Raw genomic sequence first — 17,579 nt, 5'->3', positions numbered from 1 at the left:
TCTGTATACCATTGGGGGATGATTTCTAATATATACACATATGTATACATATACATACATAAATACATATGTACTGCCTGAGTTAGACATTTACAGTAGGAAATAAAGTTGAACTTCCAAACTCTAATGGATCTGTGATCTCATCAGTGTGGGTATTCCTTCCCCTGTGGTGGGGGACTCTTCTTTGTGTCGTGCCATAAACTCATCACAGTGGGTCCACCCCATGTGCCTTTCTTCATACATAATGGAACTTTTTGTTTCATACATGAAAGTTAGATTCTGCTTCTTGCATTTTCCCTCAATGGGTAAATTGTACTCCCACTCTTCTATTTAGATGATGGTTGGTCAGTTCAACTCAATAAACACATACTGAGCCAGCGCAGGAACCAGACTGTATAGGCAAGGTAGGCAGACAGACACTCAAGGTGCAGTGGAGAAAGGGCACTTCTCAATATTACTTTTATAAATAAATATATTTTAATGACAGAAAATCCCACTCTTAAAGCATATAGCTATTAATTTGGTTATTGTCACTCATGTCATAAATACAGGCTCAAAGTCTGCTATGGAAAGTAAAAGAAAGGGGACATGATTTTCAGTTGCCTAAGGCATACAGATCCCTTGTAGAAGCTCTGCAAAGTGCTGTACTGTTGGGGCAAGAAGTAGATGAGGGAGGCCTTGGCACCAGATGAAATAAGTCTACTGGCACATTCTTTAAGAATTTTGGGATCAAAATAGCACTAAAACAAAAAAGTAAAGGTCAGTTGAAATCCAAGTCTAAATGATGTATTGGGATGGGGGGAACGACTCTAGATGGCTTCTAAAGGCCCTTCTAGTCCTGAGACTCTGATCAGGAGCCAACAGATTAGAAAGCAGTAGAAGTTGGGAGGCCCTCTTTTCTGGAATAGATACTTCTCCATCACTAACACCAGAGCCTCAACAACAGCAGCAAAACCTCACAATGCTGGGGAGGAACCCAAGAATAACAAGGGACCTCCTTCTATGGCTCAGATGATTACAATTATAAATGATTTGGAAATACCAGGTCTTCACAAGATCATAGATTTAGAGTGGAGAGCAGCCTTTAGAGATCACTTATTCTCACAAAGCCCTTTGCAATTTAAAAATATTAAACTATAAAACATCCATGACTTGGGATGTCAGTGTGATAGCTATAATCTCTAAACCACATATAAAAATGGGCTATTTTTTTTTTCTGAGCGAGCATATGGAATTCAGTTTTCCTCAACACACTCCAGAATATAAGTGATTGCAATCACTTAACTTCTCAAAGTCCCAGATTTCCCTACAAAATGAGGATAACCATAATTGGACTAATTCCTTATAGGGTTTGTGAGGAAAGAGATTTGTAGACTGCAAAGAGCCATATAAATATGAGATGTTATCAAGATGGTGATGGCCATCTTCTGTTTGTCACAGGATATGAAACATGAAAATGCTACGTCTGACTGTATAATGGAGCTTTTCTAAAGTTTAATAAATTGGTTTTTCCAAATTTTCATCATTCCTATGTTCTAAGTTCTCAGAGTCTAAGCCATATTCTCATCTCCTTCATTGTTTTCCTTCTCCCAAACGACTGTCCATTTGCTTAAGCAATTATTTCCCTCAGTATGAGATGTTAACTTCCTAAAATTAACCCATTTGCAGAAAGCAATTCAAACTTTCCAAACAAAAAAATTCAATGCAAATATGTTTATAAATATTTATTTAGTAGCCCATATTTTGATTTTGCATTACTAGCCTTTGCTGTGCTATATTAGTACATGTTTTCACAAATATGTTCAGAAGAATATTATTCATTTTAGCATCCAGGCTTTTAGGAATTCTTAAGCTTTTTCTGTTTCTGTTAAGGACCTCTTTGGCAACCTTGTGATGCTTATGGGCCCCTTATCACAATAATGATTTTAAATGCATTACCAAGGAAAGGAAAAGTTAAATGAAGATAAAGATGTTATTTTTCTACCCATTGATTCATAGAGCTCCTGAAATCTATCCATATATCCCAGGTTAAGAACCCCTGTCCTAGGGGGCAGCTAGGTGACCAAAAAAACAACAAAAAATCCTCTTCTAAGAAAAGGAATTATGCCTGTTGAACAAAATCAGGGTCATGTTTCTGTGGCACTTAATGATTAAAATTTGTTGTTGATGGAGGGGCAGATAAGACAAAGATGTACTTCGCTATTTGTATATATGTGAAGAAGTGAAGAAACCCAGGAAAGAGGTGGAATTTTAATAGTGAATATAAAGATACACACACGTACATATATACACACATATACCATATATGCACACATACATATACCCTATACACACATATACATATGCACATATATGTACATATATACATATATTATTCCAAATGTCTTCAATATATGTTAAAGGAGAATGAGAAAAATGCATGAATATAGTTTTAAAAAATCATTCTGTATGTTTACTTTTGTGTTGTTTTGTTTTGTTTTTTGGGTGAGGCAATGTGGGTTAAGTGACTTGCCCAGAGTCACACAGCTAGTAAACGTCAAGTGTCTGAGGCCGGATTTGAACTCAGATCCTCCTGAACCCAGGGCCAGTACCTTATCCACTGTGACCCCTAGCTGCTCCTGGCCATTCACTCTTTTAAAACTATTTTACAAATAAGTTAACATAAAGTGAATTTACCAAAAGTGTTGCATTTGGAGTCAAAAGAAGCTGAGTTCAAAACCTGGTTCTGCTACTTAATAATTGTGACCCTGGCTAAGTTCCTTTACTGATCTGGGCCTCAGTTTCTTCATCTATAAAATGAAGATGTTGGACTAAATGTCAGAGGCCCATTCCAGCTTTAAAAAGAAAAAAATCCCCAGCTGAAATAGCCAGAAAATACACTGGACACTGACTTCATCGTATAAACAAATGACTCCAAGTGCTTCACAAAATATGTTCATGTTATGAAGTGTACAAATGATGATGTTAACAAATTGTATGTGGGATTAGATAAATTCAGATGCAGAAACATACCAGATCTGTCTTGGGAGCATCCTGAGAATCCACTGAGAAGTAAGGCATGGAATTCCTCACACCATTGTTGTCAGGAGATTGTTTGGGAGGCTGTGCGTGTTGTCTATAAGTAGCACTTTTGGGGGTCCAGCAAAACAAATTGATTGATTCACGGACACAACGCTCGATGTCAATTTCTGTATAGGAAATGAAAATAAAACAAATGTAGAGACCTGAAATGACAACTTTTCTTCAATCAAAGCACAATCTTCAACTTTCTGTGCTTCTACAAGCATTAAAAACCATAGGTAACATATGCCCATAAAATTAAGCTGTTAAAAAAAAATCCTGATAATGAAGTGCTATGCCCCCAAAGGATATGAAATTTTCAATAGAATTACAAACAATCAAAAAACATATGAAAAAATCCTCTAGATCACTAGGTAGCTAGGTGGTACAGTGGATAGAGCACCAGCTCTGGATTCAGGAAAACGTGAGTTCAAATCCCACCTCAGAAACACACTAGTTGTGTGACCCTATACAAATTACTGAACTTGTTTGCCTCAATTCCCTCATCTGGAAAATAAGAATAATAATAGCACTTATCTCCTAAGGTAGTTGTGAGGATCAAATGATATAATAATTGTAAAGCACTTACCATAATGTCTGGCACATGGTAAGAGCTATATAAATGTTAGCTCTTAGCTATTATTATTATCATTAGATCATGAATAAAAGAAATACACATTACACAACAATGGTAAGGTTTCACAACACCAACAAACTGGCAAAGACAACAAAAGAAGTGGTCAGTGTTGGAGAGGCTATGAGAAGTAAGGTGCACTAGTAACCTGGGGCAGAGTCATGAATGGCTCCTACTATTCTGGAAGACAATTTGGAATTATGCCAGGAAAGGTCACTGAACTGTCTACACTCAGTCTCAGTGCTGAGTCCATATCATGAAATATGGAGAGTCCTTTGTGTACTAAAGTATTTAAGCAGCATTTTTTTGTGTGTGTGATAGGAAAAAAAAAACTACCCTGAAAACAAAGTGGGTGGCCAATGATTGGGGAATGGTTGAACAAACTGTGCCATAGGAATGTAATAGAATATTGTTAGGTCATAAGAAATGACACATATGAAGAATTCAGAAAAACAAAGAAAGAATTTTATGAGGTAATGAAAGGAAAAACGAGCAGAATCAAGAAAACAATCTACACAACTACAGTACTGTCAACATAAAACACACTTCCTTTTTCTTGGAAGAGTTGGTGTAGAATGCTGCCTTCACCAGCTGATGTGTTCACTGAGTTGGCTGGTTCTACTTAGCTGTTTTTTGTTTTTGTTTTAATTACAAAGAAGGACTCATTGCAGGGAGTCAGAAGGGAATGAATATTCAGAGATGACTGTGATGTGATAGGAATAGAGGAATAAATTTTGACTGACTTGTCCCTGTCTCTGCTCCCAAAAGCATAATAATTTTCTTTATTAAAATAAAAAATTGGTAAAAACAATGTCACTTTTAATATGATGATTTGTGATGTGGCGAGCAGTTCGTCGTTACTATCATCTGTTCATGGTTACATGGAAAGGTCTATGTTGATGTCTCATTCAAGCCCCACAGAATAAATCACATTTTGCATGTAATTCAGCCCATCCCCTCCCTGCCTCCTGTCCCCCCTCCCCCATATCACTGTAAAACTGGGGTAGAATTGGAGAAGGCTAATGACACTGGTCTCTCAGGATCCAGGTACAGGTGAACTAACTCAATTTTCATTGATATTCTCATCTTTCTTTACCAAGAATGCTGACACAGCATTACAGGGTACTCAACTCCAAAGTTGATGCGTTCCTTCCTTTGGTAATTTCTGGAATGAACAACAGAATCCTTTAAGTGAAGCTTCATATGTTGGAGGGAGGGAAAGAACAAGCAGAAGGATGAGGGAAAGTAATTGTTAGCCAGTTAAAGAGTGCCACTCTATATGAATGTAATGGAATACTATTGTGCTATAAGAAATGATGAACAGGCAGATTTCAGAAAGACCTGGAAAGAGTTGAGTGGACTGATGATGAGTGAAGTAAGCAGAACTAGGAGAACATTGTACACAGTAACAACAACATTGTGTGATGATCAACTGTGATACTTAGCTCTTCTCAGCAGTGTAATGATCCAAGATAATTCCAAAGGACTCATGATGGAAAATGCTCTCCACACCCAGAAAAAAGAACTATGGAATCTGGATGCAGATTGAACCATACTGTTTCTACTTTTTTTTTTTTTTTGAGGTTTTCTCCTTTTGTTCTGATTCTTTTTTCACAACATGACTCATACAGAAATATGTTTAATGTGATTGTACATGTATAACATATCAGATTGCTTTCTGTCTTGGAGAGGGGAGAGGGAAGGAGAAAAATCTGGAACTCAAAATGTTAAACAAATGTTGAAAATTATTTTTACATGCAACTGGAAAATAATAAAATAATTTTATGATAAAAAAGACAGTGCTACTCACATTTCAATCTTTGTTCTCTTTCATGTTTCAAGTTTTTAGGGGTTAGTATGGACATTGAATTTAAGGGAAATATTAACTCTTGTACATTTTCTGCAGAAAGGATATAAGGCTGTGTAAATATTATTCCTATTTTATAAACCAAACCTCAAAGAGATTATGTGACCTTTCTATGGTCATAAAACTATTAGGAGTTTGAGCCAAGACTTGAATCCAGTTTCCCTATTTAAAAAATTTAATATTTTATTTCCCCCAATTACATGTAAAAGCAATTTTTTACATTTGTTTTTTTTTAAATTTGAATTTCAAATTCTCTCCCTCACTCTCCTTCCTGCTTCATTGAGAAGGCAATTTGATATAGGTTATACATGTATAGTCATGCAAAACATATTTCCATTTTAGTCATATTGTGAAAGAAAACAGACAAAAAAACTCCAAGAAAAATTTATAAAGTAAAGAAAATTTATTCTTCCATCTTCCTTCAGAACTCCAGTTCTCTGGAGGTGGATAGCATTTTTCATCTTAAGTCATTCAAAACTGTCTTGGATCATTGTATTGCTGAGAATAGTGGTCATTCATAGTTGATCATATATTATTGCTGCTACTGTATACAACATTCTTCTGGTTCTGCTCATTTCACTTTGCACCAGTTCATATAAGTCTTTCCAGGTTTTTCTGAGAGCTTCTTGCTCATCATTTCTTATAGCACAATAGTATTCCATCACAATCATATGCCATAACTTATTCAGCCATTTCTCCAATTGATAGATATCCCCTTAATTTCTAATTCTTTGCCACCACTAAAAGAGCTGCTAAAATATTTTTTATACATATGGGTCCATTTCCCTTTTGTTTTATATCTCTTTGGGATACAGATCATGTAGTGGATGAATCTAGTTCAGTTCCTTTCCAACTATGTTACACTAGGTCAAAAGTTCTAAGCTTCTGGTCAAAGGGAAGTTCCTTCTATTTCTTCTTTAACTTCTATTTCTCAGGCCAGTCCAGAAGTTCTTGACCTTTCTTAGTGACATGGACTCCTTTGGCAGTCTGGGGAAACCAAACCTTCTAAGAATAAAGCTTTCAAATATATAAAATAAAATAAATGGACTGACAAAAAAAATCAAATTTGTATTACAATACAGTTAAACTCTTTTCAAAAAGACCAAGTTCAGAGTGCCCAGGTTAAAACCTCCTGGGCTAGACTATTCTAATAACCTGCCAACCTATTTCAGGTTGCTTGATACTCCCAAACTGCACCTTAAATCTCCAATGTTTTTGTTTTCCTTAGTCTTATTTCCATTCCTTGATGCAGTGAACCAGTGGTTTATGATACAGGCAAAATATAAAATATGCTTCATTAACATGAGGAAAAAAGTCTATTATAGAAATGCTGACATTGTCTTTGGATTTGTTTATTTATTTGTGTGTGTGTGACCTTTTTTTAAAAAATCTGTTGTATTCTTTCCAGATTAATTTCAAAATGTTCTTGTCATGGGCTATTTTAATTAGTTCTCATACCAAGCTTTGTGCAAAATTGTTTCTCCATTGCTTCCCCGCCCCCCCCCTCCTTTTTTTGTTTTTGTTTTTGGTGAGGCAATTGGGATTAAGTGACTTTCCCAGGGTCACTTTCCCAGTGTCAAGTGTCTGAGGCCAGATTTGAACTCTGGTCTTCCTGAATCCAAGGTCATTATTCTATCCACTGCACCACCTAGCTGCCCCCGCTTCTTCCCCTTTTACAAGGTACAGCTTCTCACAATCTACCATCTTTTTCCATAATAAATTAATTCATTTTTTAAGCCAGTGTTGACTTGACTGCCATGTCTCATCACCTGGCAATGAGATCAAGTGGTGGCTAACTAAGGTGGTTTCTAGGATCTTGTTCTGGTGATTCTTCCATATTGAATGGGGATGGTCTGTGTTGGTGTTTTTGTAAAAAAAATTTTCCCTTTCTTCATTATCTTGAGGTTTTTTGATTTATTCCTTTCTTTGAAAAATTTTACTTTTTTATTTTTGAGGATCTCTGGTAGTTCTTCTTCTTCTTCTTCTTCTTCTTCTTCTTCTTCTTCTTCTTCTTCTTCTTCTTCTTCTTCTTCTTCTCCTTCTCCTTCTCCTTCTCCTTCTCCTCCTCCTCCTCCTCCTTCTTCTAGAAGTGAGGATTAAGTGACTTTCCCAAGGTTATATAGCTAGTAAGTGTCAAGTGTCTGATGCTGGATTTGAACTCAGGTTCTCCTGAATCCAGGGCCAGTGCTTTATCCACTGTGCCACCTAGCTGCTCCCAGTTTTGCTTCTTTTTTGGTACTTCTTTTACTGTTCTAGAAATATATGTTGAGATGAAAAACTCTCCCCTGGTGTCCTAACTCCACCATGTCCCTGAGGCCTTTCATAGATGTGTCATAGCTCTCTTCTCTAACAATAAGAGGCATGAGGGAAGGGATCATGTTTTGGCTAAACTTTCTGTTTTCTAAGGTGAGTTGTATTGTACATCTTAGGCACAGGGGACCCAGTGAAGAGAATGAAAGTACTTGGGATCAGGAAGACCTTAATTCAAATCCTGCCTCAGACACACTCTAGCTGGGTGACCCTGGGCAAGTCACTTAATCTCCCCGTGCCTCAGTTTCCTCATCTGTAAAATGGCGGTAATAACAGTACTGATCTTCTATGGTTGTTGTGAAGATCAAATGAGTTAACATATGTAAAGTACTTTGCAAATCTTAAAGTGCTATATAAAAGGTAGCTTTTATTATGTACAATAATGAAAAAATTTTAAGAATAACAAAGTTAGGTAAAATATTACAATAATTAATGATTATTAATGGTGATAGCACCAGTTAATTCTGCTGATAATATTCTTGATTAATATTATTAATAATTATTAACAACAGTAACATTATTATTAATAATAGAAATATTTTTACCTATCTGTACGGGGGTACTCTACTGAGAAAAGGGTGGGGGAGTGATATATTTTCTTTTCAAAATGTAGGGACAGGACACAATGCATAAATCAACTGAATATTTTAGGATTGAGATAGCCCATGGGATTGGTGCATATAGACTTGGGTATATCACACAGCATAAAGGCCCTTGGAGTGAATGCTTATGTTAAGAGAGCTTTACTGAGAGCATATGAGAGGTATCTGTAGTTTCTGGTAGGCTCCAAGACAATTCTTAAAAGTCACTCCCCTAGTTTACATGTATTTGGACCTTCTCCAGTAAGTCAGGCAGTTCCAACTCACTTGAGCATGCTATCTCATAGTTGCAAAACAAAGTATTTACTCATTTACCATTTTTAGGAGTGAGTGGCAATGAGGGAGCTAGTTACTTTCATGGCTGGACAAACAGATCAAATCTCATTACAACAAATGCAATCAAAAGAAAAAAGCTTGTTTAGGTCCTAAGTCATAAATTAGGAATTATAAGGGTCCTTAGAGAACATCTTATTCTACCTCTTTATTTTACAGATGAAGAAAAAAGAAATGTCTTGCTCAAGGCCACATAGGTAATTAGTAGCAGAACCAGGACTGAAGCCTGTATTGTATATGACTTCAAATCTTGGTTTTTTTCCAACTATTCCATGATCTCTTTCTCTACAAGAAAGTGAAGTGAGCATCAGAAGCTTCATATATCTTTCCCATTGTCACATAGCTAGTAAACATCTGAATTTAAACCTCAATTTTCTGACTCCAAATCCAGTGGTTTTTCTAATACTTTCCAATTTGTTTTTTTTTTTAACAAAAAGATAACTTCAAACACCAAGCTAGCAAAATTTTGCACCATACTTTTAAGAGGAAAGAGGGAGCACTCAGTTATTCATGTCTAAAGTGCACCTCATGTAGTCATAAAAGGTAATCAAGTAAATTTCTTCTGCTTAACTTGGGACAACATTTTATTTAACTGGAAACAACAGAAATTTAATATTGATATTTCAAAGAGGTAAATCCACTTTCCAGTGCATTAATCTTCACCCTCCCCTGCAATAAATCTATTTTTCATGTTTACAGGTGATGAAAAATTCTTGCTTTATCTGAAAAGGGCCAGTGAGAATGAAGGGCCTTTACCTTTGTAACGTTCTGCTATTGACAGGGCTGCAAGAGTCAGTAGAAAAAATGGTGTCAGTGGTCTATTGGTCCTGACAACTGTGAAATGGCATTGGTCTCTGTATCCCCAGTGCTCTGAAAAGGTGAGAATTCATTGGCAGTTGAAGAGGATATAGCCCTAAAAAAGGGCAGGTGGCATCCAGGGCTCAGAACCAATTTTTTTAAAAAGACAACTTTATTCGTAAACAACAACAGCAACATCTGGCATTTACATATATCACCTCATTGCCACAGTATTTTACATTTATTATTTTATTTGGTCAGAGTAATTGAAAAAAGCACTGGATTTATCTCCCAGCTTTGGTAATTATGATGCTGATGATAACAACTATATAACACCTACTATGTGCCCAAGTGCTTTACAATTATTATCTCATTTTACAATTATCTCATTTATAATTATTATCTCACGAAAACTTGGGAGGTAGGTGCTATTATCCCCATTTTCAGCTGAGGAAACTGAGGCTTGCCCAGGGACACAGAGTTAGTTTGAGGGCAGATCTGAATTCAAGTATTCCTGACTCAAGTTTCAGTGCTCCTGGACAGAGTCCTGCACAGACCTGTCTCACCTTATAGTACAATGATATTTTATTATATTCATATGCCACAATTGATCAACCAGAGTTTTGTCACTACTGGAGTTAGGTTGGAAATATGTGGAAATAAACCTGGATTTTTTCCCTCTTGAACATAGATCAGTCTTAGGTGTCTTCATTCTAGACAAAAATTTGGAGTGAGGGTCTGTGACAGAGACTAGCTAGTAAGGACCTGAGGCTGGATTTGAACTCAGATCCTCTTGACTACAGGACCTGCCCTCTATTCACTGTGCCACCTAGTTGATGTCATGCCATACATGAAATCACTGTTTAAAATATGTTCAAGTAAAAAGATCTGGTCTCATGAAACATTAGGAACAGAAGCTGCAGGGCTGGGACCTGTGATGAGAGGAACAAGTCAAGAAAACACCCCTTTGCAAGTAGCCACATCAGCACAAATGCAAAACCAAGAATAATTTCTCCCAGCTGGGAAAGGCTTCCCCAGCAGGGGAGCTTCTGACAAAGGGCAGCAGTGTTGGAAGGCATGGGTCATGAGAAAAGAGCTGACTACACATGTCAGAAAGACTGCATTTTTTGAGGAAATCCTGATCTCCCTTATGATTTCTCAGGATGCCCAGAAAGATCAAAGAAGAATGAGAATTGCTCAATAATAATTCAAAAGAAAGACATTTGAAGAAATATTTGGTAGGATTAGCTCTTAATTAGCGTTGCTGGATCATTAGGAACTATTCTTTCTTGACTTGGCCCAAAGAATCATACAAAACATATAAAGGAAAGCCAGAGACCATCACAGACACTCAGCTTTATGAAACTTCTGAAGGTTATGAGCATTCTAATTCAGACTCAAGGTCAAAGTCTCAATCGGACCACATTAATTCATGATGTTACTGACTATTGTTAGTAGTGGCTCCCTATTGCCTCCAGGATCAAATATAAAATCCTGTTGGCTTTTCAAGCCCTTTACAACCTGGTCCCTTCCTACTTTCCAGTTCTTGTATACCTTCCCTCTCCATATACGCTATGACCCAGTGACTCTAGCTTCCTTCCTGGTGTTTGTACGGTGCAATCCATGCATTTGCACTGGTTGTCTCCTATGCCTGGAATTCTCTCTCTCCTCACCTCTGCCTTGTGGCTTTTTTGAATTCCTAAACTCAGTGCCACCTTCTGCAAGATGCCATATTCAATCTCTCTTACTGTGAGTGGCTTCCTTCTGAGATGATCTCCAATTTATCTTGTTTATATGTCCTTTGTATGTAGTCATTTACATAATCTCTTCCCCCTCTCCCCATTAGATTTCATGAGCTCCTTGAGGGAAGGGACTTATATCCAGTGAAAAGTCCCCTTTCTATAGCCCAAAGCTACCTCTTGCTCATCATATATCATTAGTCCACTTTTTAGTACATCTTTTACTTCCCAAAGAGGTGGATACCTCCTCAAGGGAACCACTCATCTTACCTTATCCTTCTTTGAATATTCTACAGCTCCTTACATAAAATACAATGTTGTGGATTGCCTGATCAATAATGCACTGAGTCACTCCCCTGAACTCTAATCTTGCATCAATCACCAACACTCTCCTGGCCATCTGGAAAATTAGAGGCCTTGTAGAAACAGCAACAACAAACTCAACAACAAGCTTCTTTAAGGCTCTGCTCAAAATCCACCTTTTCAGGCCTTTTCTGACTTTCCCCTACTCATCTGAAATTACCTTCCATTTACACTCTATATCTTGCAGGGCAACTATTTTGACAGATAGAACACTGAAACACTGGGCTCAGAATCAGGAAGACTCATCTTCCCAAGTTCAAATCTGGCCTCAGACACTTACTAGTCGTGTGACCCTGGGCAAGTCACTTGACCCTGGTTGCCTCAGTTCCTCATCTGTAAAATGAGCTGGAGAAGGAAATGGCAAACCACCCCAGTATCTCTGCCAATAAAACCCCAGATTGGGTCACCAAGAGTCAGACATGACTGAAGAACAACACTCTATCTTGGATACCCATAATGATTTATATTTTCCCTCTCCAGTCACAAGGTGAGCTCCTTTAGCACCAGAACCATGTTTTTGCCTGTCTTTGTATCCCCAGCACTTAGCACAATGTCCAGCACATGATAAAGGTTTAATATATATCTGCAGACTGTCTTAAGAGGAACTGCTGCTAATAATAAAAGGGGGAAAAGTACAATTTCTTACTGAGTGAAATGAAACTTGGAAATATTTTCACCTTTAGCTACAATATCCATCTCATGGAAGAAGGCAAGATTCTCTCATTTATTTTTTGCTACATTTGAAACCTGATTCAAAGTTGGATTATCTGATTTCTCATGAACAGAAGAAGCTTTAAAATAAGGGCACCAAAATGCCGGACCTACATTAAATCTTCCAACTAGAAAATCACAAGGGTTGCAAAATGCTAGTGTGGCATAGCTAACTTGAGAATACTCATCAAAAACAATAATTATAATCACACCACCTGCATTTTCATGGACACCAAAGAAAAATAAGGCTCTAAAATAATTAAAATACATATTTACTGAGTTCAGAGCTGCTGTTCCACTGGTAATACTTTTCAGAGAAATCTGTTTTTGAATCCTTTGGTTTAATAGAATTTCAGGAGACTTATTGGACAATCTGGCATAAAAATGCTTCCTTTCTAAGACTAACCGACCACCTGACTTTTACCTATGATAATGAGACTTACATTCACCTCTGACACACAATGAGAAAATCTTTCAACTAAATATATTAATACTTTTAAAAACCTGTTTTAATAATTAACCATGCCACTATGATACCACAGAATTTTTATTAGAGTTCTATGGTAGAGAAGTGTTTGAAAATACATATAAGATTTTAAAGTCCTCTGTGTTCAGGTCAGGTTTACTCTTTTTTGTTCTCTGGTTTAAAAAACAAAACCCAATAACACCACACTATGTTTGTACTGGTCTGGGGGAAGAGACAGATTATTGGGATATACTATATATGTATGTAAATTTTAGATTTTAAATAGATTTTATTATATTTACATCCATTATATATGCAATAAACATACACACAATGTATTCCATATGTATATATGTATACATATATATGCGCACCATATGCATGCATATGTAAAATTCCCAACTATGAGGACATCATAAATGCTCATAGTGACTTAAAAATGGTTGACATCAATGATGTCAAACTCAACTAAAAGTAGGGTGCTACTCTGGGCTGCATATTGACTTTGAAAACTACACATTAACATATTTTTTGTATTTTTATTTACTTTGTTAAATATTTACCAATTACATTTGGATGACACACTCACTCTGAAGTGTTGCCTGATGCACTGGCTCCTTGGCGGTATGTTGGACACCTCTAATTTCCATTAGCTATAAAAGTGGTTTGCAACTCTTTACTCAACCTGTCTGTACCCACTGGTCTTTTATGACACTAAATGTATTTTGAAAATAATGGTGAGGGGAGAGTCATGCTAGGCATTCATGTTCCAGGGCATTGTGGAGACAATGTAATTGAAGCATCACTCATCAGCAGGAAGGCAGAGAGCCATCAGGTTTCTTATCGCTGTTATACAGAGCAAAGATGAATACAATTAAATATGCATATTTCCAAATCACCCTTTTAAAAAGCAGGGGGAAGGCTCCATCATGCTAACCCCCGAGAGATGGCTCTACTATACTTTTTGGACATACTGGGAGAAGGCATATTATAGTGAACATAGCACAAAAAGTGAAAGCGGGATAGAATTAAGTTCCTTGAGGTTGGAGTTATTAATTTTTTGTCTTTGTATCAACACTGTCTAGCATAGTATCTAGCAGGTCCATGAGAAGCGTTTGTTGATCAATGCTTTCATTTCCGAGTCTCTGATCGACTACATGTGAACTTGGGTGAATCATCCCAAATCACTTTTATGTTTCAATTTTAATTGTTCCAAAGATCTCTGTCAGTAGACAAAGAAAGAAGGGAAGGGGAAGTGATTAGGCATTTATTAAGCAGGGGCCAGGACATCTGCTAAACACTATAAATATCTCTTGATCCTCACAACAATCCTGCAAAGTAGGTCCTGTTATTACCCCCATTTTACAGTTGAGGAATCTGAAGCAAACAGGTTAAATGACTTGCCTAGAGTCACACAACTAGTAAGTATCTGAAGTCGTATTTGAACTCAGGTCTTCCTGACTCCAGGTCTAGCACTCTATTCACTATGTCACCCAGCTGCAAATGTAAAGATCAAGAAAACAGTGATAAGAGACTAGATTTCTAACATGTACTGTGGCAATTTTATAAATTTAACTGCAGAAGTTATAAAACAATCTTGCAAAGTTACATGGTATAATTTGAAATGTCAAAACGAGGCTACAGAAGGGAGGGATGTCGTCTTTTCTGGCCAGTGCAGCACACGTTATCCAGTTCAATATTTAATAAAATAAGTTCTTTGAGGCCTGGCACTGTGTCATTTTTGTCTTTCTATCTCCTTCCTATGCCATACAGAAGATCTCGCACATTCAGACACTTAGTAAATGCATGCTGATTAACTGACTGAACAAGGATTAATTAAGGAATAGGTACAATATGAGAAAAAAATCGCTTTTTCAAAATTGATCCAAAGATCTTCTCTCTTGCATTTATTCACATCATGTCCTTCTTGTACTCATGGTCACCACCATGGGTGCAGGCTCTCATTACCTTATTCCTAGACCATAGCCATCTGATTGACCTCAAGTGACTCTCCACTACAATCTGTCCTCAACTCAGCTACTAAAATGATGTTTTTGCTTGTTTTTTGTGGGGCAATGGGGGTTAAGTGATTTGCCCAGGGTCACAGAGCTAGTAAGTGTGAAGTGTCTGAGGCTGGATTTGAACTCAGGTCCTCCTGAATCCAGGGCTGGTGCTTTATTCACTGCACCACCAGCTGCCCCAAGTCATGTTCTTAAAGCACAGGTTTCATTATGTTCCCTTCCGAATTAAATTCCAATGGTTCCCTATTTCTTCCAGGATCAATGATAAAATGCTGTTTGGATTTTAAAGCTCTTCACAACTTGGTCCCTTCCAAACTTTCTATGCCTCTTAAGTCTTACTCCTCTCCATAACTTATTGACCTAAGAATACTAGCCAACTTGCTGAAACTGGCACAGGACACTCCATTTTCCGAATTTTCATTGGCTGTTCTCTATAGCTGGAGAGCATTCTTCACTCACATCTGCCTCTTAGTTTAACAGGCTTCCTTCAAGACTCAACATACCTTTGTAAGAGGCCTTTCCTGGTCTCTGGTCACGGCTAGAGACTTCCCTATGGCATTTCCTTCCACTGGTACATAGTTGTTTTCATGTCGTCTCCTTCATTAGAACATAAACCCATTGAGGACAAGAAGTTCTGGGCTGGTATCTATGGCATCTAGCAAAATGCTTAGTGGACGCCTAATAAATGCTTTTTGATTAATATACTCTTTTTATTATTTAAAGCGCTTCAGTACCTGGTGTAAAGAGCTTATTAGTCAGTCTTCAAACATTTATCTATTGGGATACACAAGACATACATGTAAAGATATATAGAAAATAGATACAAGGCAATTTCAGGGGGAGGGGCTTTAGTAGCTAGCGGGGTCAGGAAAGGCTTTAGGCAGAAGGCAGCCTTGTGCATCACCCTGAAGGGAACTAGAAATTCTAAGAAGTAGAGGTGAGGAGGGAGTGTGTTCCAGGTAGGGGTATACTGGTAAACGTTTAAGCAACTGGCTCACTGAAAATGCTTAACACACTTTCAGTTCAGGTGTGGAGAACATATGCATAGAGATGGTGTATATAAGCAATAGTAAGAAAGCCAGATGAGTTGGGGCATAGAATGTATAAATGAGAGTACTACGTTATCAGACTGGACAAGTATTTAGGGCTTTGAGTTTATATTCGTTCTTAGAGGTGATAAGGAGCCACTGGGGCTTACTGAGAGAGGGAGTGACACAGGGAGACCAGAGGCTGAGGAAAATCATTTTAACCTGAGGTGAGACTTGAGGTAGGGACACCAATTAGAAGGCTATTTTTTAAAGTCAAGTAAGAGGTGATTAGGGCCTGAGAAATCAGATTTTTATGGAGGTAGAAAGGACAGAATCTGGAAGGTGATTAGGTATGTAGGATAAGGGAACTATTGGAGTTTATTCAGTAGAGGTCATATTTGTATGCGTGATCTGATGTTTTCTGCTTATCACAGCTTAAGATTGTACTACTTGTTTTTTTAAATAGAATTTTATTATGATATTTGGCTTTTATTAAACTTATGGTTAAGTAAAATACATAGGTAAGGGTTTTTTCCCCCCCAAATAACCTACCAGGTCTCTACTACTTATACCTGTGTAACTTTTTAAATAAAAAAATTTAAAAATTTTTATTTTTCTGTGTAACTTTTAAAATATCCAAATATAGAATTTTATATTTATTCTCATCTCAAGTGGACTCTTGCTGGTTTTGATCTATCCACCCCACTGAGACAATTTAAAATCCTGATTCTGTCATTTGTGGTCAACTATCACTCCAAGTGAATTTGTCTAGCAATCCTTCTAGGACTTATCTGTGTTGTTTTGCTGAAAAACCTTTTCAAAAAAGGAAATCATATTATCTTAGCATGACTTGTTCTTAGTGAAAACTGTATTCTTTTTCTAAATGCTCACAAACCACCTGAACTCGCATTTTGTTGGAGATCACCAACAAGTTTATTGGCATTTCGGGGATGTTATTTTCTCCATTTTGAAAATCAGGACAAAAATCTCCCTTATCAATTTCCCAGGACCTCTCCTATTTTTCATTGTTCATTAAAGATGCCAAAAGTAGACAAGATAACACCTTCAATTGCTTTCAACACTCTGAGTGTAATTCATCTGACTCAGGAGACTCAATGCCATTAAAATGACTAGGTGTAGCAAAGTCACGGGATATAAAATAAATCCACATTAATCACCACCAATTCTATTTATTACTAACAAAATCCATCAAGAAAGGACAAAAAGAAATTCCATTTAAAATAACTATGTAATGTATAAAAAATGTGGGAGTCTACCTATTAGGATATAGACTAGAACCATATGAATACAGCTACAAATCACTATTTACAGAAATGAAGTCAGACCTAAGTATTTACCTGTGAATAGACTGAGAAAATATAATACAAATGGCAACATTACCTAAATTAATCTATTTATTCAGCACCATTCCAATCAAACTACCCAAGGATTACTTTTACAGAGCTAGAAAATATAATAATGGAATTGATCTGGAGGAACAAAATGTCAAGTATCTGAGGAAAATTATAAAAAATAGTGGCAATCAAAGAAGCTTAGTGGTATCACATCTCAAATTATACTAGGAAGTAGAAATCACCAAAATGTTTTGGATGGTTAAAAAAAAAAGTTCATCAGTGGAAGAGATTAGGT

The 17,579-nt window shown here is 36.9% G+C and overlaps 1 protein-coding gene across 4 annotated transcripts in view; it reads right to left on the bottom strand.

Annotated features, from left to right (window-relative positions):
* The window catches only part of TBCK (TBC1 domain containing kinase), a 285,598-nt gene that overhangs the window by 81,525 nt on the left and 186,494 nt on the right, over window positions 1-17,579 (bottom strand). For all 4 annotated transcript variants that reach the window (XM_043971552.1, XM_043971551.1, XM_043971553.1 and 1 more), the window contains one exon: window positions 3,013-3,188. In XM_043971552.1, coding sequence (XP_043827487.1) covers window positions 3,013-3,188 — 176 coding nt within the window. The remainder of the gene's footprint in view (window positions 1-3,012; window positions 3,189-17,579) is intronic.

The sequence above is a fragment of the Dromiciops gliroides genome, chromosome 6, assembly GCF_019393635.1.
Source record: "Dromiciops gliroides isolate mDroGli1 chromosome 6, mDroGli1.pri, whole genome shotgun sequence".
NCBI classification, from domain to species: domain Eukaryota; kingdom Metazoa; phylum Chordata; class Mammalia; order Microbiotheria; family Microbiotheriidae; genus Dromiciops; species Dromiciops gliroides.
This window is presented reverse-complemented; position numbering and strand designations above follow the sequence as displayed.